Below are 25,086 nucleotides of genomic sequence, written 5' to 3'. Positions count from 1 at the left end.
TTCCCGGCGGTTAACAGTACAGTAGCTCCTCTGGATTTCAGTACATCATGCAGATTTGTGCGTGTGCGTGTGCATGTGTGTGTGGTAATATGCATGATGTGATTTGTGACATTACTTAATCCTGCACAACCTCATGCAGATAGGAAGGCATTAGCAAGCACACACTTTATATCCACAGCTGACCTGAAGACACACACACGTACAATGTAATGTGTGTGTATATACTGTAGCTCTTTGCATGTATATGTGTGGGTGTGGATGATACTCGACTCAGTGTTTACCTGACTCAATGGGTTTCCATGCCAACCATACATCCTCCATACTGTATCACCCATTGGTGTTTCAGATTCTAACAAGTTCCCTCCCTCTCAACCTCTCTTATCTGTCAGTCTTCCTCTTCCTCTCCTTCCTGGATGACAACAGAGAGTCAAGTTCACGATGGAACTTCCTCCAAGTCACACTTTCTGTATTCAGAGTGAAGCAGGATTTACGTTCTCCATCAAGGTACATCCTGTTAGAGCCTCTTATGCAGCAACTGGATTACAGCTCAGCACAGGGTTTCACCCGCTAATTGTCTTTTCCTACCGGAGATGAACGTTTCATATATTATTAGGTCATGTTGAGCATTCAAACTCTCAGGAGCATGGTGCTCACAGAGGTTGGAGGATATTTACGCGACAAATAGAATTAACATTGTGTGCATTTTTTCTAAAAATAAAAATTAAGCAAAGCAGCAGTCTACTGGCTCAATGGTTTCTTGTCTGATGTACTGTAGGTAAATTCACTTATTATTTAGGCCTCTTTAACCAGTTATCACTTGCATCTTTTTACTATTAAGTACTAAAGATTTACATATGAAAAAATGTTTTCCTTTATCATATGGACAGATGTTCCTTTCAGAAACCTAGTAACGGTAACCTAGCTCCAACTTTGGTCCCTTGTGTAAAAGCAGCTGGCTCATCAATGATCCTCAGAAGATTTTGCTGTTTGATGACATATTTCGTAACTTCCATGTCATTTCAGTTTTGATTGGTTACATCAATCAAATATTTGTAGCAAAGTGGCCTCTCTCTGCTCCATTCAAACAAACACCAGCTGTTCTGAGCCGTTTTCAGGCATGAAGTCAGCAAAATGTTTCCCAGACCCTTTCTGGAGTTTCCCTTTCATATAGAACGCAATCTGGTGGAGAAGCAGAAAGTGTTATTCGTGTGGTTTTTTAACTGAGGGTCAGGAGAGGCAGGAGAACCCTTTATCTTTTCTTCTTCTACTCTTACCTCGACAGCGTTTTCTTACTCACTTCGTATCCCGGCAGCATCCTCATATTCCTTTTGTCCTGCTTCTCATACTCTTTCTCTGTCACATTCTAATCCTCCTATTTCCATATTTCGCTCTGACCCTCTTCCTCAGCCTCATATCATCTCCTGCGCCTACCCACCTCCGTCTCCCACACAGACACCAGAGACACAACTTTATTAGTCACCACAGCTGGAGACCACTTAGCACGAGTGTGTTTGTGGGTGACACAGAGTGTCTGTTTCGTGGAGTTTCTCATTTTGAGTTCCATGATATGATTAAGAGGGCTAATATCTCTCCCCTTAAGAGCTTTATATCTCGCTCTCTCCGATGGCCTCCCTCGAATTGTTGCCTCCGCTCGGACGAGAAGAGCTGAGTGAAGGATATCTCTCAGCCTACCTGCTCCTCTTGAAGTGTGTGTGTGTGGGCATATGTGTGTGACAAAGACAGAAAAATTAGCATTTTATCACTTGATCACAACGGCTGTACATTTTCTTTATTTTTATACTTTATCTTAATATTGTAATTTTGCCATTTCCACTTTATATTATCTCTAAAATACTAAAAAGCAGCTTTAGCTCAGAGTCCCACTGACTATTGTCAGCAGTTTTCAGACTGATAGATAGTGACAGTAGTTACTGTTAGGGATGGGTATCGTTTGGTTTTTATCCGATACCGGTTCCTAACCGATACTTTTAAAACGATACCGGTGCCTAAACGGTGCCTGAACCGATACTTTTTTCAAAAAAGTGCACAAAACGATGCTTGACTAAGAAAGGCTTTTTTTATTGCCAAATATATTAACTGTTTAAAGTAGATTATAAATATAAATAAATACAAAACCCTTTTTAACTCAAAACTATGAATAACATACGAACTGTTAACAAAAGTTTACACTATACTTAAATAAATAAAAATAAATACAAAACACACACACTCAGACCCCCCCCCGTGTCTCCGCGGCTGGGGCTGTCGCAGGCAGGCTTCGGCCCCCCGCCTTCGTCCCCCTAAAATGCGGTCACTTTTATGAAACATTTCTCGGCGTGGTCTTCGTTCCTCCCGGTCCCGGAGCCCGGTCCCGGAGCCCGGTCCCGGAGCCCGGTCCCGGAGCCCGGTCCCGGAGCCCGGTCCCGGAGCCCGGTCCCGGAGCCCGGTCGCGGAGCCCGGTCCCGGAGCCCGGTCGCGGAGCCCGGTCGCGGCGCACCGCCACGGAGGAAATGCGCCCGGCGGGGGCCAGCCAGCGCCGGGGAGAGGTCTCACGAGGAGATCCTTCCCCCCCCCACACCTGCACGGGAGCCCTGACGCACGCGGGGTGTGGGCAGCGCGGGGACAAGAGTCTGTCCACCGGCAGCCGCGGGGCCCGGCGGGAGCCGCCACTTCCCGTGAAGGAAGGAGCGGAAGTGTGAGGAGGCGGGACGAGCGGAGACCTCAGTTTTCCATTGGCTCAGGCACCGAAATGAGGCACCGAAATCTCCGTTGCGTTTCGGTCCGGGTAGGTACCGGTTGTATTGGAACCGGTTCCATATTGGAACCGGTTCTCGGTACCCAACCCTAGTTACTGTGGAACATTTTTCTGTTTGACACTTACACAAAAAGTTTAGGTTCAAACAAGGTGAAGTGCGTTTACTTTGTAATTATATATTACTACTACTTCCTTACTTTTACTCGATAGAAAAGCCAATGTGTTTTTTTTTATTTGAGTACATTTTTGTATATTTCAACCTGCAGTTTTAAGTGCATTTATTTGGTTGTGTATATATATATATATATATATATATATATATATATATATATATATATATATATATGTATATACTACAAAGACATTATCATTCATGTAAAAGCAAATTAAATGTTATGGGAACAATGACCTTTTACCAAATGAAAAAGAATATGGCGCAACAGAGCAAAACCTAATTGCTTGCAAATCTGACTTCTAGATTCCCTTTTTGATCTAATTTTGCTGCAAAGCTATCACAAATGTTTGTGTGTGTGTGTCTGTTTCTTTGTGTGTTTGTGTGCATGCGTGCTTGTGTGTGAGTGTGTCTAAGATTTAGAGGCTCAGTTGGAAGCAGAAATGGCAAAATTGGAGTGTTAATATATATCAGAATCAATCTTACTCAAGAAAATGAATTGTTTGCTGTTGTGGTTCTCGAAGATGATCTCTCTCTCTCTCTCACACACACATATTGCCGCACACACATAAACAGGGCTTCAAGTGGCTGTAAATCAAAAGTAGAATTGCAGCCAGAAGAAAATGGAAAGTGATGGAGACTGAAATGCAAAGAGAGGTTTTGTCCATTAAGTAATGCGATGAGGTCATGGATAATAAAATCCAACTGTCATTCAATCATTCACCTCTGTGAGAAGTTTAAAGTCAGACACACACACACACACACACATTGCACAGCAATATGAAACTTATCCATTAAACTAATTTACAGCCTTCTTGATATCCGTCTGGGCTTTTCAATCATCAATGCCTTTTGTTGACCCTTTTTTCACTCTATTTTATTTCTTAGCATTTCTTTGTGTCTATTTCTGTCTGCAGTGCAGATGTGTGTGTGTGTGTGCGAGTGTGTTTTTTGTGTCAGTATGTTGACACACAAGGGCACGGAGGCTACTCTCCGACTGGAACTTTCTGTGGGAGCAGGTGTCAAAAAAGTAACAAGGTAGAAATACAGAGAAGCACAGAGAAAGAGAGAGAGAAAGTAGAGAATGAAGGTGGGAGAGGAGTGATGTGATATATTGCATTTAGGATTGTTTCTGCAGGATGAACAGCATGAATTCGATAGAGCAACAAGTTTGCGCTCTGCATATTTTCTCTCTGGTTGTTTCTCTATTTGTCAGGTGCTTATTCTATGGGATGCTAGAGCAGTTTTTGGATTATTATATATCAGTGGATTGTATAAATATGTGAAGGGAAGTAGTGCTCTTACATTTTCACAGCATCTTTAGCGTTTGTTGTACCTGTTGTAATATTCTGACTGAGGAAAACAGTGAAATTGTTGCCTACCCAGCAGTGGAAACTGAAAGCACCTCATGGGTACAACACAAAAGTGAACTGCTGATTTCTCAAGTTGGTCTGGGGTTGTGTTGGGTATGAGCTGCAACAGGGGGATGGATAACAGACGAGAAGCCCTATGATAGAAATAAAATGTGTGAAAAGAAAAACACAGAAGTAATCATAGAAGATAAGTAAAACAAAAAAAAGATTAAAAGTTAACAGGACTATAAACCAGACTCAAGCTGAAGTAACAGGAGTGATGTTTTGCCACATTGTTAGTACCTGGTAAAAGTCTAGAGGCTTCTAGAGAAAACTAAAACTAAAAATGTCAAAGTAATACTAAAATACTTTTCATCTAAAGCCAAAGCTTCACAAAGCCCTGGACCCCTGCTGATAATCCCCAGGACCAGTATTGCTGACTCTCAAAGTCAGGGAGCTTTTCACAAGCACCCGAATCCATCCAATCACTTCATATAACTGAGCAGGGAGGGTGTTAAAAGCTCAAAACAAAGATCCCTGACATCAGTTACAAGTGTATTGAAATCTATGGCTAAAACAAATAAGAGAAAGGGAAAGAGAGATTTGGGTTCATGTGATGAAGGAAAAATAATTTGAGGAAGGGGGAATGAGACAGAGATGGAGAGAGGAAGGCACAGATGGGAGTGCTGCTATACAACCAGCACCAAGTATGAATAATGAAAGCTCTACAGTCAGTGGGAGAGTGTGTGAGTGTGTGTCGTCTGCAACGTGTCAATTGGCGAGATTAGTGCACACATACGGTAATGAATCCCCCAAGCGTTGGCTGGAACACATTTACATGCGTTTTTTGTGTACATTGAGCGAAGTTGTTTGCGTGTTTGTGTTCTTGTGTGTGCCTTTGTACCACCAGTGAAGCGTGAGTACATGTGGGGGTGGTTTCTGTCTGTTACAAACCACAATCTGTGTAATGAGTACGATGTGCAACATGAAAAACACTGAATAACAGTAAATATCCCCTGCTTGTGTGTGCGTGGTCCCCATCACTGTCGATGATGAGATTTGTCTGTGTTTGAATAGGCAAGTTAAATTGTGATCCTTCAGTGTGTGTGTGTGTGTGTGTGTGTGTTTACGTATTCTTTACCCCCCCGAATAGACTCAGTGCGTATTGAATCGTAACCCTTCCCATCTCACTGATGCATTACTGTGCATTACTCATACTCCTCTTTCAGCCTTTCTGCTCATTTTTATTCTCTCCTCTTTCTCTCTCTTTCTTCTTTTTACCCCCCAAACACTCTTTTTTCCTCTTTTCTCTCTCTCCTCTTCTCTGTTCATCCCTCTCTCTATACCGGGTTGCCAGGTCCAACGTTTATACTGTAGAAATGGGCTAATTTTGAGGTGTTTAATTTCTTCTCCGTTGCCTGGGTTTGACCTTTCTTGCATGGAAATGATGTGAGCAATATCTATAAATAGAAATGGGTGAATTAAACATTTATTTATATATAACTACATTTCGCCAAACTGATTCAGGAACAGCACATGTACACACAACAAGCTTTCAATGCAAACACACACTCAGACGTAGGCACGTGCACATACACAAACACTTTGTTAGTCACCAATGAAAACAATGTTCTTCCACTTCTCTACACCTCCATCTCTCATATCCATCTCCCCGTCCTCCCAGGTGCACCCCCCCCCCCCCCATCCTGCCTCCACCTCTCCCTCCCGTTTTTCTCTCTGTCGAACCAAAGCTCATTTGCGGCGTCAGAGTCAACATGGCTGACAGTGAAGCATATGATGACACAACCGGGTGGAAATGAACACTCTCTCCTCCTCTCTGTCTGTCAGATACAGATGGAGTGGTGCAATGGAAGTGATAGACTTGAGGTGATACAGGCGAGGAAGAGGCCAGACTAACGAGAGTTATCTAAAAGCACCAACAGTATAGTTCATATATCACATGCATTCGAAATATGAGATGTACCTTTATTTATCCCCTCTCGAGTCAACATGGGTGTAAACATTGCATGGTTGAAATTTCTTATAGCACTGTCTCTATGAATGTTTCACATTGAAGGAATAAAGCATCATGACACTCGCGAAGAACACTAAGAATATCGAGCTGAAATAATGAAATGTACCTGTCGTTGTTGTTCTTCACACTGTTTTGCAGATGAGCTTTTCTGCAAGTGATTAATATCCAGTGTTTCTGATCTTTTGTCGATGGTGAAGAGCAGTGTTTCACAATGCATTAAAATTAGCAGTTATTCTTTCTTCCGTCAAAGGTGATAACGAACTGGTATCATCACATTTTCTCAGTCGGTGTGCACACCTCTTTATTTCTCACTTGACTTATTAAGGTTCAGTCGTGGCAAGCATCTCCTCAAAACTCTCGGCGCTGCATTTTGGGCCTCTCTCCTGGGTGCTCCTAATTGAAAATGTCTCAGCAGTGGCTGAGCTGTGCGTGGCATCACTGTCAGCCGGGGACAAATTAGCAGCCTGGTGTAGAGTCTCACTGAGCCATGTCGACTCGGGCCTCAGCCTTCATCTTCGCAGAGACTCCTTATCATCTCCTGCATGAGGACACGGAGGAGAGCAGATTTAATCTGTTCATTTTTTATGTTTTGTGCGCCTCATGTAGAAGTCCTAACTCTTGCTGCTGTGTTTTGTGTCTGAGCAGCAGAAATAACTTCTGATTAAAGAGTGACGGGAGGGAACTTTCAGGTTTTGATAAGTTGCACAAAACCCATTGGCTGTGAACAACTTATTTGTTATGAGGGAGCTCATAAAACAAAAATGGCTAATGATCTGGAATGCACTCAGTCTTGTCTCTCGTCTATCTCTACTACAGGAAGATCATCGAGGTGAAGATTATTGATGATGAAGAGTATGAGAAGAATAAGTCTTTCACCATCGAGCTGGGAGAGCCTGTCCTGTTGGAGATAGGACAGAAACACGGTGAGTCTGCCTGTATACCGTGTGTGTGTGTGTGTGTGTGTGTGTGTGTGTGTGTGTGTGTGTGTGTGTGTGTGGCTCTTGTTCAATGAGAATATTATGAATTCAGGAGCAGGAGCAGGAGCAGGAAGAATTGATGGGTGTGACAGACACAACAGAGTCTTTGTTAAGCGTTGCCACCAGAGTCCCAGGCAGCCCACCTGTCTCGTATAAACAGGGCGAGACCGGCATCGATTGCCTGAGGCCTCCGATCTAAACTCAGATTAAGTTGGGAAACATTTTACTTGAACCACTAAGGACCTGGCTTGGATTTAAAAAAGCACCAGGCTCAAAATGGGAGGTTTTTTTTTAACATAGCAACATCGTCCTAATATCATGTTGGATCTCACTAGAAAAATAACCTGCATTTAATTTATTTTCTTGCCTTTACATAAATAAGTGATATCCTGTACAGTATATAAATAGCCAGATGCACTCACTGTGTTGTGGCTTCATAACTGTAAAGAGTTCATTGAGCTAAGCAGAAAGACATTTGCAGAATGAACAATAAGTAGTTCATTCCAGGCTAAAGAAATCTTTTGGTCGATTTCCTCTCCTGTCATGTTTTAATCTGCATAATTACCAAAAAAGCTTAAAAAATCTTTGAATCTAAAACGTCTAAGCCCTTTAACGTGTCTTTAAAAATCAAGGAAGCTTTAGTTGAAACTTTAAAAAGTCTCATTATAGATGCACACATCTAAGCAGTGGTTCTCAACCTGGGGGATCACAGGATATATCTAAGGGGCTGGGTAAAAATGAATTATTGGATAATCCTATTTATTTATTTATAAATTCTCTTCAGCCCAGTAAATATACATTGTTCTGGCACAGTACGGTATCATCTGTCTCTTAAGTTTTACTGGTGACATGACTTCAGCGATGGCAGCGTTAGTTGGTCAGTGTTTATTGACATTTAATGCAAAGGATGAAGCTGAACATCTACAGGACGGATAGAACACTGGCTGGTTAACCCCCTCACCTTACTGCAACTGAGAGTTTGACATTTGTGGTCTTCAGCGAAATGTCTTCACTATCGAGTGGACTGCCATGAAATTTCTGTGGGTATGACACTCATCCCTTCAGGGTGCAATATAACAACTGGAGTGAAGCTGTAATTTTTTGCCCAAGTGTCATCATCACGTCAACTTCTCCATTCGTCCAAAACTCTGGCTTATAATAGAATATCTGGGACTTCCGGTGGCGCTGAACCTGATGGCTGCTTGAAAATCTCGCTCCCACCCGGTGTGATATAATCCCCTTAGAAAAACCCTACTGATAAAAAAAAGTACTGATATTAACCATGGAAGGGGAGAAGCAAAGAAAGACTAAACTTAAACCAAGCTCAAAACGTGATAAATCGGCGACATCCGACGAAACATATGAAGACGAAGACGGCAATGAGGACAATGGCGGCGCTGATGAAGAAGTAGCTAACCCGAACATGCAGGCTATCTACAACGAGATTCGGGCACTCAGGTCAGATCTAAAAAGTGAAATGAGTGAATTCCGACGCTCTCTTCGCAACGACATGAAGAAGGAACTGAACGAGTTTAAAGGAGAAATCAACCAGAAACTTGAAGAAGCTACTAGCGAGCTAAATGCTACTGTAGCCAAAGTTGCGGAGGTAGAACAACGTATATCTGATATCGAAGACAGGGATGAAGCTGCGAGGGAGGCTCTCATCCAGGCATTAGAGACCCAAGAGACTTTGCAGGCTAAATTAACCGAATTAGAAGCACGCTCACGCCGAAACAACCTCCGTATACACGGAATACCGGAAGAGTCTGAGGGGCCCGATCTGTCGGCGTTTGTGACCAAGCTAATAAAATCAGAAGTCGGCATGCCGGTAGCGGACATGGACCTCGGCATACAGCGCTGCCACCGGGCACTGGCTCCAAAACCTCCCCAAGGCGCTCCGCCAAGATCACTGGTGATTTGCTTCCTCGAGTTCAGAGTGAAAGAGCAGGTGCTGCACACAGCATGGAAGAAAAAAGTCGTTCGATATGAGGGGAAAAGGATCTATTTCGACCAAGATTACCCTCCCGAGATCTTGAAAAAGAGAAAGGCATACGCGGGAATGCTGAGAGAGCTCAAAGCCAAGGGTATCCGCTTCCAGACGCCACATCCAGCTAAATTGAAGGTGTTTTTTGACAGCGGCACCCGGATCTACGAGAGCGCGGCGGAGGCTGCAAAGGACCTGAAGAAGAGAGGAATCACTCTGGAAAATGAGATAGAGCCGGACCCTACCGGGGAGAAACAACGGAGATTATCGACGTGGGAGAAAGCGGGTGCAAATCGATCCGGACGGGCGGTGGATCGCGGACGGATAAGGGAGAAACTACGGAGCTTTCAGCGCGCCACTCCGGGAACATCTGACGCTGCAGAGTGAAGCGTCTGTGGGTGAGCTACTAAGACACTGACTATCGTTTCTCACAGAGCTGGACAGGTTTGAACTTTTTACCGATTGTTGGGAGCTGTTTTAAATGTTACCGGTGCAGAGTACCATCTCTGACACAGAGAGGCCCTCGATGGACGCGAGGATTTCCTCTCATTTTGAAGCTTTATTGGAACTTCGGACTTGGAAGTCTTTTTTTTCTGTTTTTCTAGTTCATTGTTCACTGTTCGTTGTTCTTGTTATCATGGGTAATGTCACACAAATTAACACAGTTTGGAAAAAGATATGCATCGTCAGGAGTATAAAGTAGTCACACTGAACGTCAATGGGCTGCATAATCCGATAAAAAGGAGTAAAATTATTGCAAAAATGAAGCGAGAAAAGCAGCAGATAATATATTGGCAGGAGACACATCTCTCTTCTTCTGAACATGAAAAATTAAAAAAGCTTGGTTTTCAAAATACCTATTATTCATTTCATAAATCAGGCCGGAGGAGAGGTGTGGCCATACTGATCCCCAATGCAGTAAATTTTGAATTTATTTCTCAGGTGAAAGATAATGAAGGGAGATTTGTCTTAGTAAAAGGCAAATTAGATAATGAAGCAGTAACTTTATTTAATGTGTATGCTCCCCCAGGGAGTAACAAATCTTTTTTTAAGAAAATATTCGAATTGATGGTAAAGGAAACACAGGGAACCCTGATTCTTGGTGGTGACTTTAACATCCAACTTCAACCAAAATTAGATACATCTAACCAACGCCAAAAGAAAAGCCCAAATGCCATCTTGGTTCAGCGAATGCTTACACAACTGGGCCTGATTGATGTGTGGAGAGAGTCCCATCCCATAGAAAAACAATTTACATATTACTCCCCTTGTCACTCTGTTTACTCACGGATTGATTACTTATTTATGTATAAATCAGACTGGCATAGGGTCAGAGATTGTGAGATAGGGATTAGAGACGTATCTGATCATTCAGGCGTATATTTAACCTTATATTTAAACAACCAACGGAAAAATACACTTTGGAGGCTTAACACAAGCATTTTAAATGACAAAGCAGTACAGAAACAGATCCAGCAGGAATTTGAAACATACCTACAGTATAATGATAATGGAGAAGTGTCTCCTAATACTTTGTGGGATGCAGCAAAGGCTGTAATTCGAGGTAAAATAATTGCCCTTACGGCCTCACGGAAAAAAGAAAAACAGAAAAGACTTAACGAATTACAAGAGGAACTTAAGTCACTAGAGATTAGACATACAGAACAAAAAGATCCTCAAATATTAATTAAAATAAATAAAATCAAACAAGATATAAATGGTATATATGATGAGGAAATTGAAAAACAACTTAAATTTACCAAACAAAAGTACTATGAGACAGGATCGAGGGCTATGAAACTCCTTTCTTGGAGGATACGAAAACAACAGGAAAAGAATACAATATATAAAATTAGGAACCCTATGACAAAAAATATGAGCGGTAATCTAGAAGACATCCAACGCTCTTTTGAATTATATTATAAGGACTTGTACACTCAACCAACCAGAGCCGATACCACAATAATAGAGACGTTTCTAAGTTCGCTGGACCTACCATCCATAGGAGAAAAACAGAATAAAGAAATTATGGCTGAGATAAAGCTAGAAGAACTGAATAAAGCCATCTCAAGATTGAAAACTAATAAAGCTCCTGGTGCAGATGGATATTCGTCTGAATGGTACAAAACATTTAGAACACAAATAACACCTATGCTGCTTAACTGCTTTAACCACACTTTGAGAACAGGAGAAGCCCCACAGTCATGGAAGGAAGCAGTCATTTCTGTCATCCCAAAAGAAGGTAAAGATAAAAAGGAATGCAGCTCATATAGACCGATATCAGTACTCAATGTAGACTATAAACTATTTGCCTCAGTCCTATCTAAAAGGCTGGAAGCTATTATCCCGGAGCTAATAGATTTGGACCAAACAGGCTTTGTACTAAATAGACAGACACAGGATAATTTAAGGAGAACATTACAGGTGATGAGTCATGTTACTTCGGCCAAAATTGGTGCAATGTTGGTTAGTCTAGATGCCGAAAAGGCTTTCGACTCAGTAGGTTGGGAATATTTGTATAGGGTACTTGCAAGATTTGGCTTTAAGGACTGCTTCATCACATGTATTAAATCGTTATACTCCTCTCCAACAGCCAGGATTAGGATAAATGGAAACCTGTCACAAACTATTCGCCTAGAAAGAGGGACACGCCAGGGATGTCCCCTGAGCCCGACCTTGTTTGCCTTATTTATTGAACCTTTGGCCCAAGCAATTAGAGAGGATCCTGAGATAAAGGGGATAACTATTAGAGGAGAGGAACATAAAATTTGTATGTTTGCGGATGATGTCCTGCTCTTTATCACAACCCCTGACTCGAGCATCCCCAGATTGATGTGTCTATTAAAGACTTACAACTCATACTCTGGATATAAGCTAAATACTTCAAAAACTCAAACCCTTACATTTAATTATACTCCCCATCCAGATATAAAAAAGAAGTACAACTTTAAATGGGACTCTTCCACAATAAAATATCTAGGAATAAATCTACCAAAAGATATGTCGAAGCTTTCTGAAATGAATTATGGCCCCATCAACAAAGCGGTAAAATCAGATATCTCTAGATGGACGATGCTCCCGCTGGATATGAGCAATAGAATAGAAATAATCAAAATGAATGTGTTGCCACGATTTCTTTACCTCTTCCAGTCCTTACCCCTGGAGATACCACCCAAACAATTTGATGAATGGGACGGGTGGATTTCAAGGTTTATTTGGAACGGTAAAAGACCAAGGGTACAGTTCAAGACACTGCAGCTGAAGAAGGAGAGGGGAGGGAGAGCTCTACCATGCTTACAGGCCTATTATCATGCTGCACAATTGAAACCCTTAGTATACTGGTGTACACCAAATTATGAATCTAAATGGAAGTCTTTGGAAATTACACAGACAGATATTCCAATACAATCAATATTAGGAAACAAAAGCCAAGCAGAAAAGAATTATAACAGCTTGAATCAATGGACCCTATTCACGGTTAAACTGTGGTTTAGGATGTTGAGGAAATTGCAGTTAGAGAAACAGGCCAGGGTCTTGAATTGGGTAGCATATGATCCAGAGTTTGAACCTGCGAGACTGGACAGGAGCTTTAAACAGTGGATTAGGAGAGGCATCACATCCTTTTGTTCACTCACTTCTAACGGTAAATTTCAGAGTTATAAGGCAATTTCTGACTCATTTGGATTGGAAAAATGCAATTTTTTTAGATACCTACAAGCCAGAGACTACTTTAATAAAATATCACAAATCAAAACGGGGAAAGAATATAACCTGATCTCTATATTCCATGAAGCATATGAAAAAAACAACATTAAAAAACTGATCTCACGAATATATGAAAGTATACAAACCTCCAAAAATCACTCTACGTTATACATCAAACAAAAATGGGAAAAGGAGTCTGGTACAGAAATATCAGATGAGTCCTGGATGAAGATATGTGAGACACAAGCAACCACTGCAAACTCAAGATCATTAAGAGAGTTTGGTTGGAAGAATGTTGTGAGGTTTTTTATCACTCCTAAAATAACGGCTTTGCAATCAGGCTCTCAGAGTCCGGGGCTTTGTTGGAGACAATGTGGAGCCATTATGGCCAATCATTTTCATATCTTTTGGGCTTGTCAAAGAATTCAACCATATTGGAGGGAAGTAACTAATGAAATATGTAAGATGATGGGAATTAAAGTAGACTACTCTTTTACTACTTTGTATCTAGGTAAAATACCAGAATTTATCCCTCACAAATACAAATACCTGCTAAAGATTCTCTTGGCATGTGGTAGAAAGGCTATAACCCGAAGATGGCTCCAAACTGACCCCCCAACATTGCACCAGTGGAGGGGGATAGTGAAAGAAGTTTACTGTATGGAGAGACTGACTTATATTTTAAGATTGGAATTGGAGAAATGTGTTGAACGTTGGGAAAAATGGATTATGTATGCACTGTGCCTGGAATAGTGTGACACTGTACTTCGATGTATTGAGAAGAATGTGACCATATACTGTTACACCCATGAGTGTGTTGTATGTTTTTTTTTTTGTTTTTTTTTTCCCTTTATTTCTTTCTGTTCAAAATTCAAAATCCAAAATAAAAAGTTTAAAAAAAAAAAAAAAATAATAGAATATCTGCAAAACCTATATGATTCCTGTCCAGTGATGCAGTGGTGGTTTTTAAAGCGACCCGTCCATTAAATGCTAAACGTTGTGTGTTATAAACAGTGACAATAAAGACTACTCTTGCATATTTACTTCACCCTAAAATGGGCAAATAGTATTTGCACAATGTCACTTAATTCCTGATGCAGATTTTGCATCAATACTGGCCCACAGCCTTAAGGGTGAGACTATTCCTTTGTCCTTCTCACAAGATTGGACAGTTATTCTCTCTTTACTCTATGGGCCACTGGTTTCTTGGAGTTCCAACCAAGATCCCTTTCTATGCTTCTTCTCCTGCTCCTTCTCTGTTGTCCTCTGGAGGTCATGAACGGCCAAGTGCTTGTTCCAATAGACATGAATCTGCCAGCCGCTTCTGTTAACCTGCCAACATGCAGGCTCAAGTCACTACTCTTTCCAAGTCTAGTATCAGAGGTATTTCACAAGGTGATGGTCACTTTTCAGATCCCTTCATGTGTACAACAGCCGTTGTGTTAAAAGGAGCCTCCAGTTACAGGCTGAGTTTCAAACCTCATTCTTCACAGTGGTCGACAATTGATTTTTTATCTCTCTCCTTCTCAGCACACAGACTCTTGGTGGCGGCGTCAGGGTCCAGACTCTAGATGTCAGACATGAAGAGGGCATGTTTCATTACAGAGAAATATAATTAGAAATAATTATTTGATGACACTGAGCTGCTGGCCTGACATTTACACACACACACACACACACACTGAGCCGCCACACACACACATGCTGTATGACATACTGTACAGTGTTTTCACTTACAGCTGGTCGGCACTGATAACAGCTGGCCCAATTAAAGACTGTCACTGAGTGAGTGAGAAAGGCAGATGGAAGGGTCGTTTCTGGGGTCAAATTGATAAAAAATCCTTGTGTATGCAGATTTATATTAGCAGGGGATGCTTGATCGCTCGGATTCCCATGTGGCACATAAGCTTTTGAATATTAGCGTTAGCAACTAGGGCATTCACAACTACAGCATTTTAGTAGATGTCAACTAAATGTGTTTAAGGGAGAGATGAGACTCAAAGAAAGCGCATGGTGGTAAATGTTATTCCTAGTAACTGCGTGTTGCACCTCACTGACCCGTCCCGACACACCAAAGGACACAGGATATGCAAGATAGCCAAGTTGCGTACTTAAAAGCAAGTAAATGGGGCCGGTCATTCATTTGCAAATTCATCGGGGGTGATCCTCTACTTCTTGTTCACTTCCAATCTGTATGAGCGAGGAGAGAAGGTAACATTCACTTCCTGTGGCGAGGCAAACCCCAGCATGACTTAGCACGGAAGTCAACTCCGGTGAACTTTGACCAGCAATATGTACTTCACATTCACATATGTGTGAGCGGGCTTATCTACGGCATTACAGTTTTTCTCAATTGGTTTGGCTCATTTCACGAAACAGAAATGACATTCTCAAAACAACACGTGCAAACCTCCAAACCACTGGGCACTTGGTCACAACAGATTGGAAGATCTCATTCCTTTAATCAAATTGCAATTGTATTAGCACAGCCTTGCACATGACAAGCACAATTTTCATATGATTTAGGACACCTTGCAAACGGTCACGTACAATTGCCTTCAGTTAGCCCAATTACCAATTGAACATATCCTGCTGGTCTAAACTGAATGTTGCTTCTCAGTCAAGTGGTTGTTCTCTGCAGAACATGTTGGCATAATTTCATTGTTTACATCATCACCTGCACAATAGTTCACTCCACTGTCAAAATCTTTCAGGCACATAATACCATGAAAAACATCATGGTATATACTGTAATATGGATCTCTTGGATCATTGGCTTAATTTTCAGGTGCAACTAGAACTTTACTAATCAAGGGCGAGTTTCACACATCCGATCACCAATCACACAGTAAGTTTAGTTAGCTGACAGGTGCTATCCAGGGAATAAATGCTTCCATCAAATATCTAGAGCTTGACCAAGTTCAGTACAATTTATGAACATGGAAGCACCTGGCCAGGGAAACGACCAAGGGCAGCTGCCTGCTTGAGAAAGAGGAGGAAGAAGAAGAGGAAGAAGAGCAAGGGTGTGTGGTGGTGGAGAAGGGGGAAGAGGCCGAGGAGGACGAAGACAACAATTTGTGCCAGATGAAATTCGGGCTACACATGTGGACCATGTGGTCAACCATGGCCTCACGATGGCAGAGGCAGGTCGTCGAGTTCAGCCTAATGTGCCACGCTCTACAGTGTCCTCTATCATCCAAACATTCTGCAGGGAAAACAGGTATGTGGTCAGTCAACTATGGAATTATTGATGGTAGAGTTAACTGTAATATTCAAATTTATTGAACTAAAGTCAAAGTAAACAACTAAATACAAATGGTAATAGTGTCTATTCCCACACATTTTTCATTGTGTGGGACAGTGTAAGCTTCCACCGTGGCCCGCTCATCAGGGCGTGTTTCACTGTCCATGCTGATGGTGCTCCTATCACCTTACTCCCCATTCCTCAATCCTATCAAGGAGTTTTTATCTGCATGGAGGTGGAGGGTCTATGAGCATCGGGCTCAAAACCAGAGGTCCCTTCTCCAGGCAATGGATGCTGCTTGTGGTGATGTCACAGCAGAGCAGTGTTAGGGATGGTTGCAGCATGCACGCCGACCCCCCCCCCCGTTGCATAGCAAGGGAGAACATCAGATGTGAGATTGATGAAAATCTGTGGCCAGACAGACATGAGCGCGAGGAGGAGCAGGAGAGTGAGGATGAAAACTAGTGAAACTGCAGCTTTACTTTAGTTTCTTACTGTATGTGTTGTTAGTGTATGCTATACCTAATTTTAGTTTTGATGTGCTTATTGTCCCACAGTATATTGTGCTGTAAACATTTTCTGTTACTGTAACCAATGTATGGCAATTACTGTAACAATTTCCATGGCTGTATGACTGCAATAAAGTATTTTATGTGAAACCTTGAATTCATCTTTTGTCTGTTTACACATAGTATTCTGGAAAGAAAACATCTACTGTAACCATTCAGTGTCAAAGGACTGAGCTAAGATTGAAATGTGCACATGAGGGATATTTTTATGGTCCACTGCCATACTGACAAAACATCTAAACATTTTGACCTGTAGTGATTAAACGATGACAAAGGGACTTTTCATTTTGGGGGCACTGACTGTTTGTATGAGAAAAGGACTTAGTTTTGACTGATGAGTTGTCTGTTTTGGGAGAGATATTACCTTTTGCAGGTGTGCCATGGAGTTTTGCTGAACCATCCAGGTTATTTTGGCAAATGTATTTAAACCTTGGAGAATGTCCTTTTTCCCCTGAGAGATGAGCCACAGCAATCGAGAAGGAACTTTTCATTTTGGGGGCACTGACTATTTATGTGAGAAAATGATTTGGTTTTGAAGCTTGAGTTAACTGTTTTGGGTGAGATATGACCTTTTGAAGGTGATCCATGTAGTTTTGCTGAACCATATAGGCTATTTTGCCAATTGCACGTAGTGCTCTGAGAATGTCATTTCTGTTTCGTGAAATGAGCCAAACCAATTGAGAAAAACTGTAAAGTCACGCATGACAACTTGGCCTACGACTTGTCAACTACTTTTCAAGAACAACAGCACCCCCTGTTGCATATCTGCTGTAGATGTCTTGCCAATTCTGTTTGCCCACACCGAGCTAAAACCACAGATGACCAGTCTTGAGTAGTGGTTTCAATAGTTGACGAGTCAAGTAGCCTATGAAACCATTACTAGCAACTATTGAGTAACCCAGTCATCTCTCTGGTCCCCCAGGCGACTCCAATGAGAACAAGCCGTTAGTGGGAGCAGAGGACGAGGAGGTGGCGAAGATGGGCTGTCCCAGTCTGGGTGAACACACGCAGGTGGAAGTGGTCATAGAGGAGTCCTACGAGTTCAAGGTAAGTTTGTGTGTATGTGTGTGTGTTATTCTCAGTTATTGTAAAATACATGTGAGTGAATGTCGTCTATCTATCTTGGCAGCGCTCTGTTAAAAAGTTCAAGTCTTGATGAAATAACAACATCCACCAGTTTGATCTCTCTCAAATCAGCCGGGTTGAAAGTTAGCTACAGAGTAAAGTTGACTTGAAATGCAAATCAGTTGTAAAATGGCTTAAAGTAAATGTCAGCCGCCCCAGTCGGGAGGATGAATGATTCATTTTGTTAGCTTGTAATGGAGTCTCTAATGAGAAGCTTGTCATTATGATGCAAAAAGACTTAAGATAATGTATTCAAAGTGAGCTATTATCTTGTTCCAGTACACAACAGACCTTAGAAGAAGGAAAGTTGCTGGTGTAGTTCACCAGTAAATAATAAAACTAATTTCAATAGTCATTCAATGAATATTGCAGCTATTGAATGTGTTTTTAAATGTGATCAGTTAGGATTTTGAGATCCTTCCATGTTAAGCTTTCATTACCTTGAAGAAGTTGTTATTCTGCTTATTTCTATATGAGTATGTGTGTAATCTGTAATTTTTGTTGGTCTTAAAATGTCATCAATCATACTGTATGGTTTTGTTCACCATTTAATTTGCTCATTTGTCCATTTTTAACATTTTGTGTGTTTGTGTGTGTGCATATGCAGAGAGCAGTAAACACGCTTTTGATAAAAGCTGAACAGGTTAACTATCTTTCTCCCTCTTAAACTTACCTTTGCATGCTATGCTACCTCTTCTATCTGCTACTGGACCTTGGGCGTGCACAGTATGGGGATAAAGTTGCCTGGGCATCTTCCTGTTTGCCCAGTTTAACTGAGCTGCCCATCTGAAGACCAAATATTTTATTATAGTAGCTGCATAAATATGAGCAGCTTAATAGTAGTTCAAGTTTGAGCAAATTAAATCACCATAGCACCCAGTCATAAAAGATTTATAAAAAGTAATTCAAAGGATTTTTGTGATACTGTCCAGACGTTTACGCTGATGTGCAAAATTCACTTTTAAAATGTTTGCTTAACATGATGTACAGAGTGATTTATTACGTTTATTTTCGAGGTTTAAATATTGTCCTTTGCACTCAAACAGATGACAGAGTTCAACTAGTTCACAGGAAATAATATCCTGTCTGCACTGATGTACTAACTTACACTAGCATGGGAGGTGGGGGGTGTTGTCTTCTATTCAGGTTAGAGCAATGGCTCTCAAAATGTCTGTGCACGTCCCCGTATTGGACAATACATAATAATCTGTTCTCTTATTGAAAGTGCTGATATTGTGGTGGGCTTTTTTTCGGTGGTGCCTTTCACATATTAGTTGTAAACCATGCAGGCTTTTCTCCCCTCAAAGCCCTGTCAGCTGAGTTATGATAATGACTGCTGGTGCAATGCTCTGTAGCTTCTGTAAGCTGTTTTGCATCAACATCTTTTATTGCTCCTCTTCCTCGCTGCTTTGAATATAAAACAACCTCAGCTGGTTTGCCCGAAGGCTTTCCCCTAGATTTCACAGGGGGGCATCAGTGGAACTTTCAATTTCACAGCATCGTATTAATTAGCTCATCCTATACCTCTAATTCTCAGCGTTATGAAGAACTGATTTTTTTTTTTTTCGTAGATCGTAGAAACGTGGTGGCTAATTGAAAGGCATGAAATCAGCATTTTCCTCTTTCTGTGTGGCTGCGAGTGAATTAACCACTTGAGGGTTGTGTCTTTTCCCTTCTGCCTCATCTGTATCCACTTGCATGTTTTCTTATGTTTGTGTGTGTGTGTGCGTGTGTGTGTGTGTGTGTAGAGTACGGTAGATAAGCTGATCAAGAAGACAAACCTGGCCTTGGTGGTGGGGAGCAGCAGCTGGAGGGAGCAGTTTGTCAATGCAGTTACTGTCAGTGCAGGTAACTCTCACATTTTCTAACGGTTTGCATCAGCATTTTCCAAATTTGTTGAAGGAATTTATCTTATCTATTCGCAGCTTTCACCTTTTTCCTCTGATAACACTATATTGGAAGAACACTTTTTTTTTGTCCTTTGAAGAGAGATACACATTTTTTCTGTCTCTTGACAAGAGTTTGTTGAAGTTTGATTTGTAAATAGGAGATAGGAGAGTGCATACCTCTGCCAAGGCTAAAGCCCTCTCTCACATCAGAAAATCAATTCCTAGATACGCCCGTTTATTCAGATCCACTCCATAATTGAATATGTCCTTCTTAGTCAATCCTAAACTGCTTGTCTCCGTTTCCCCCCCACTCCCCTGTCTCGTCCTCTCCTTTCAATTTATCTGACTGCTCTTTTTGCATTTGTCCTCAAAGGAGATGACGACGACGAGGAGAGCGGCGAGGAGCGGCTGCCGTCCTGCTTCGACTACATCATGCACTTCCTCACCGTTTTCTGGAAGGTGCTGTTCGCCTTCGTCCCCCCCACTGAGTACTGGAACGGCTGGGCCTGCTTCATCGTCTCCATATCGCTCATCGGCTGCCTGACGGCGGTCACCGGCGATCTGGCGTCGCACTTCGGCTGCACGATAGGACTGAAGGATTCCGTGACCGCCGTGGTGTTTGTGGCGCTGGGAACATCAGTGCCAGGTGAATCATTATATTTGTACATAGTGTGAATATATATGACATGCATTTGTTATTTGATATTCTGAAACACCAAAGTCAAACTATCTAAATATTTGTACTTCCACAACTTTTGAAATTGATCCAAGTCCCGTGCACTAACGCGGAGGAGGATTTAGGACCTATACTGCAGGCAGCCACTAGGGGACGATTTAAAAACGTTACTTTTCGTCCATCTTTATACACAGTCTATGGTTACAACAGGATAACAGCTACTGCAGGATAAACCATAGATATAGATAAAGACTAGATGTCTCGTTCGACGGAGCCGGACGTCACCACATGGTGGCCATCTTGCCAGAGGTTGCTCGCTCACCCATTACATTGTGTTGGTTGTGGTAAATAACCATAACTTGCTCAATTTTCAACCGATTTTGAAACGGTCTGGTTTGTTATAAACGTCAGAGATGTAGATATGACACTGCATACTTACGAATAATTATGTTATTTTCTAAAAAATGTAATAATTTATGCAGTGTCATAACTACATCTCTGACGTTTATAACAAACCAGACCGTTTCAAAACGTTTCGGTTGAAAATTGAGCAAGTTATGGTTATTTACCACTACCAAGACAATGTTATGGGTGAGCGAGCAACCTCTTGCAAGATGGCCGCCATGTGGTGATGCCCGGCTCCATTGGACGGCAACGCGGACGAGACATCTAGTCTTTATATATAAATCTATGGGATAAACATCCACCTTCATATAAGGGCTGCTGATGACTCAACAAGTCTTGGTAAAGCTAGCTCGCTTCCAACCCGAAGCTTGTTAGCCATTTTAGATTTTAAGGAATCTCTTAGAATTGCCTGCTCTCAAAACGCCATTTCGCTGTTGCCAGGGCAACCCCCCCCCCGGAGCATAAAATAAAGCTGAGAAGGTGTTTCCACAGATATAACACAATAGCTGCAGTAACGTAATTTATGTTTCCTCACAATAAAATCGAACAGTTAATAAACCTAAAATTAGATGCATATTCACCTCAAATCTCTGAGGTGACAGACAGGTGAGTAAACAAATAAAAGCAGACCCTGATCCTCTCTCCTCCATCTCATTTCACTGCAACAGTGGAGGCTTGGAATCAAAATTGTATCGTAAAACCCCGGCTCTATCAGAGCCCTCAGCCTGAGTCTGTCTCCATCCGACGGAGACGTCCCAGAGCTTTAATTCAATTCCCTCCTTCTTTCCTCTCGTCAGCTGTTTTATTGAAGCCCCGGTGTATGATTTATAGAAATAGCTCCTTTGAGACTCTTGCAGGTGATAACTTTGCTGCCTTGGTGCAAGGTCTCTGGAAATTAGCGTTTGAATCAATGCCTCCAACAGCCGTATTATATTGTGTGTTGGAATTGGAGGCTGTATATTCAGGCTTGATATCCATTAGTGTGTGTGGCCTGTCACAAGACACACTGACGATGCTTTGTCTGCGCTGCGGCTTTTCTTTTTCTCGTTTTCTTTCTCTGAATCTCTTTTTTGTCTGATTTGTTTCATCACATTGACTTGCTTCCCGGCGCCTTTATCTGTTCTTCCCTCACACTCTTGTATCCCACCTCACTTATCTGTAACGCTTGCTCTCTTACCTCCTTCTTCACGCTCCCTCTCTTCTATCCTCGTATAGGGTTGTTGTGTTATAGGGTTGGTTTGTTTCCACGATTGTATCATCCATCATACCCAGGTGTGTGCGTGGGTGAAAAGTTTCTGCTCGACCAAGGTGATGCAAGTTTGTGTGCGACAGGTCCGGCAGGTTATTATAACTTCCACTGAGGGTGTGTGCTCCCGAGTGTGTTTGTGTGATTGTGATCTTCTTAAAAGTTGTTGGAAACATTTACCGCAGCTTCTCCCAGTCTCTGATGTGCACCTCCTCCGGATTTTATAAAAGCATTTCTGCATTATTGCTTCTGAGACACACTCGAGGATTATCAAGCCAATTTACACCAGATTTGCAGATTCAGGCAATTAGAGGCAAACGCCGATCTGAACCCTTAAATGCCTTCTGGCTGTTTAAGAGGGGAAACTGTGAGGCAGTGGGTTTCTAAATTTGGGTTGGATCTTCGGAGTTGTCACTTGCAGCTTCATTCACTCAGATTAAAACCCACAGCTCATGTGCCTGTGTGTCAACAACACGCGCACGCTTTTCATCTCTTTTGTGTGGTCTGTCACCAGCAGGACTGCCCAGAAGAAAGGAAAGTTTGGGGGATAATTTTCATGAATTTCGATTAAACTCGCTGACATTGAAATGAGAATTGAGACTCATCTCGCCAGCTCTTCTAAAAATAGAAATAAGCCAAGACAGGCGCACAATAACTGGCAGCTGTTTCCCTGGTGTTTCCTGCCAACTCAGTTGTGGAGTCTCTTCCTCTTTTTTTTTTTTACCCGAATCTTCCTCATACCAAAGATCTTCACTCGTGTACGCCTGCAGCATTTATTACATCTGTTCCATGATGGGTCAAAGTACAACTGCAGATTCCAGGAAGGCATGAGTTAAGAGTATTCTGGAAAATAATCTGATTTATATGTGTTAGTTCTAGAACATGGATAAAAAATATGAATAATCCAAGTGGATTTAACTGGAAGGGAAAATTGTCATTAGTAATACGTGCATGTAAGATTTCACAGGATTAGCTATTTTGGGTAAATTACGTAATAGTGTAACCCAAGTTTTGTAAATCAGGGAGCACAATTTACACGTGTGTGTGTGTGTGTGTGTGTGTGTGTGTGTGTGTGTGTGTGTGCATGGCCACTTTCATACTGTATGTAACCTTGAGGCCTTTTCCTCAGCGGCTGTGAAAGAGCAAAACATGAAACATTCGTCATATAAGACTCATTTCCATACCGTTGCTTTACATTATTAAACTGTGTTATTCTGACCTTGGGAGTGTTTTCATGTCTTTTGCCTCGTTCATACACAAGCTGTAGAGTTAGTAATTAGTTTGAAGTCCTAACCTCATTTTAAAAATTAATAAAAAAATGTGGGAAGGCTTATTTATGATGCCTATACGTACAAAAACAGAGACGTTGAAATGTCTTCCTTGTTTCTTATGGCTGTCTCACTTATTGGCTTCAATTGATTTATATTGTAAATATTCTGTCTCTCCCATCCAGACACATTCGCCAGCAAAGTCGCCGCCATCCAGGACCAGTATGCCGACGCCTCCATCGGCAACGTCACAGGCTCCAACGCCGTCAACGTCTTCCTGGGCATCGGCGTGGCCTGGACCCTCGCCGCCGTGGTCTGGCGCTTCAGGGGCAAGCCGTTCAAGGTGGACCCGGGGAACCTGGCCTTCTCCGTCACCCTCTTCACCATCATGGCCGTGGTGTGCGTGTTGATACTGCTCTACCGGCGGCGGGCGGCGGTGGCCGGCGGGGAGCTGGGCGGGCCGCGGACTTGCAAGTTGGTCACGTCGCTCATCTTCTTCTCGATGTGGCTCATCTACATCCTGCTGGCTTCGCTGGAGGCCTACTGCCATTTACCGCAGTTTTAAACGGAGAGGAGCAGGGGGGAGGGAGAGAGACCCACTGCCAATATGAAGAGAGAGAGAAGGAGAGAGGAAGGAATGTTCAAACACAGGAAGGAAATAGAGCTGGTTATGGGATGGTCGTTTTTTATTGAATTAGCAGATCTACACATTTCCTTTTGAATAGATTTGAGAGGTAACCTTCATTAAAAACTCCTGAGAATGTTGAAACTAACTTTTAGACATTGAGACCCAACCCAAACTTCCAGGTTACACTGACCCTCTAAATTAAAAAGGATTAGAGCATTGATATTAAATCGTAATGCAGGTTTTAAAGAGCACTTCTTGTTCCAGTATACTGCCAAACCAGTAGGAGAGAAGAAGAAGCAGCCAGGCTCTGAATGGAAACATGTATGTGGGGGGGGAAGGACGAGAGAGGCAACAAATCGAATTGAAAGTCTGTACAACATGAATGGAGAGATGAGAGAAAAGAAGAATAGATTGGCAAGAATACTCTACACCCCCCCTCCTCACTTACTCTCGCTCCCTGTGTTGTAACTGTGTCTCCTTGGTGCGGGAACAGTTGGATTCTCCCATGATGCTCAAATCCAGTTCTATCAGTGACTTATGACTTTTAACCTCTCTTCTGCCAACACACACAGACACACACACACACACAAACACACACAATAATATAGACATTGATTCTGCAACAGAAGACAACTTGAAAACCGACAACCTTTTGTTTTTCTTTATTCCATCTCTTCTTGAATACACTGTGCTTCATCCCACAAACACACACACACACACACACACACACAGTACACTCCCATCCCTCCTCACCGACAAACACCCACAAACTCCTCCCTCCCTCCCTCCCTCTTGCCTTACTCTTACCTCCCCCTGTAGGATTCTTGTCTTAAAGTTGTGATAATGAAACGCCGTAGTCACCACGCCGCACCGAGCCTCTTTTTTAATCGAGCCAATCCCGAGCCCCCCACCCCCTCCCCTCTTAACGCCAACCATCTCGTTAACAGAACGCCCCCCCATCCCCCCCATTTTTTTTCTTACATTTTCAATGGCGTCACGTGTTGATGTTGTTACCGTGCAATTGTAAAAAACAAAAGTATTAATATACAGTATATG

At 42.2% G+C, this 25,086-nt stretch overlaps 1 protein-coding gene across 8 annotated transcripts in view; it reads left to right on the top strand.

Moving 5' to 3' along the window:
• slc8a4b (solute carrier family 8 member 4b) overlaps positions 1 to 23,967 on the top strand; it is a 49,190-nt gene extending 25,223 nt beyond the window's left edge. The window contains exons 10-17 of one of the 8 annotated variants that reach the window (XM_061066131.1): positions 7,131 to 7,209; positions 8,151 to 8,160; positions 16,460 to 16,466; positions 16,647 to 16,672; positions 17,716 to 17,840; positions 19,667 to 19,766; positions 20,181 to 20,453; positions 23,588 to 23,967. In XM_061066131.1, coding sequence (XP_060922114.1) covers positions 7,131 to 7,209; positions 8,151 to 8,160; positions 16,460 to 16,466; positions 16,647 to 16,672; positions 17,716 to 17,840; positions 19,667 to 19,766; positions 20,181 to 20,453; positions 23,588 to 23,967 — 1,000 coding nt within the window. Of the gene's footprint in view, positions 1 to 7,130; positions 7,259 to 8,150; positions 8,161 to 11,364; positions 11,387 to 15,968; positions 16,032 to 16,459; positions 16,467 to 16,646; positions 16,673 to 17,106; positions 17,139 to 17,384; positions 17,418 to 17,715; positions 17,841 to 19,666; positions 19,767 to 20,180; positions 20,454 to 23,587 lie in introns of all 8 variants that reach the window. The other 7 variants (XM_061066130.1, XM_061066124.1, XM_061066127.1 and 4 more) reach the window with 7 other exon arrangements.
• The last annotated feature ends 1,119 nt before the right edge of the window (positions 23,968 to 25,086 follow it).

The sequence above is a fragment of the Limanda limanda genome, chromosome 22 (genome assembly GCF_963576545.1).
Source record: "Limanda limanda chromosome 22, fLimLim1.1, whole genome shotgun sequence".
Classification (NCBI taxonomy): domain Eukaryota; kingdom Metazoa; phylum Chordata; class Actinopteri; order Pleuronectiformes; family Pleuronectidae; genus Limanda; species Limanda limanda.
This window is presented reverse-complemented; position numbering and strand designations above follow the sequence as displayed.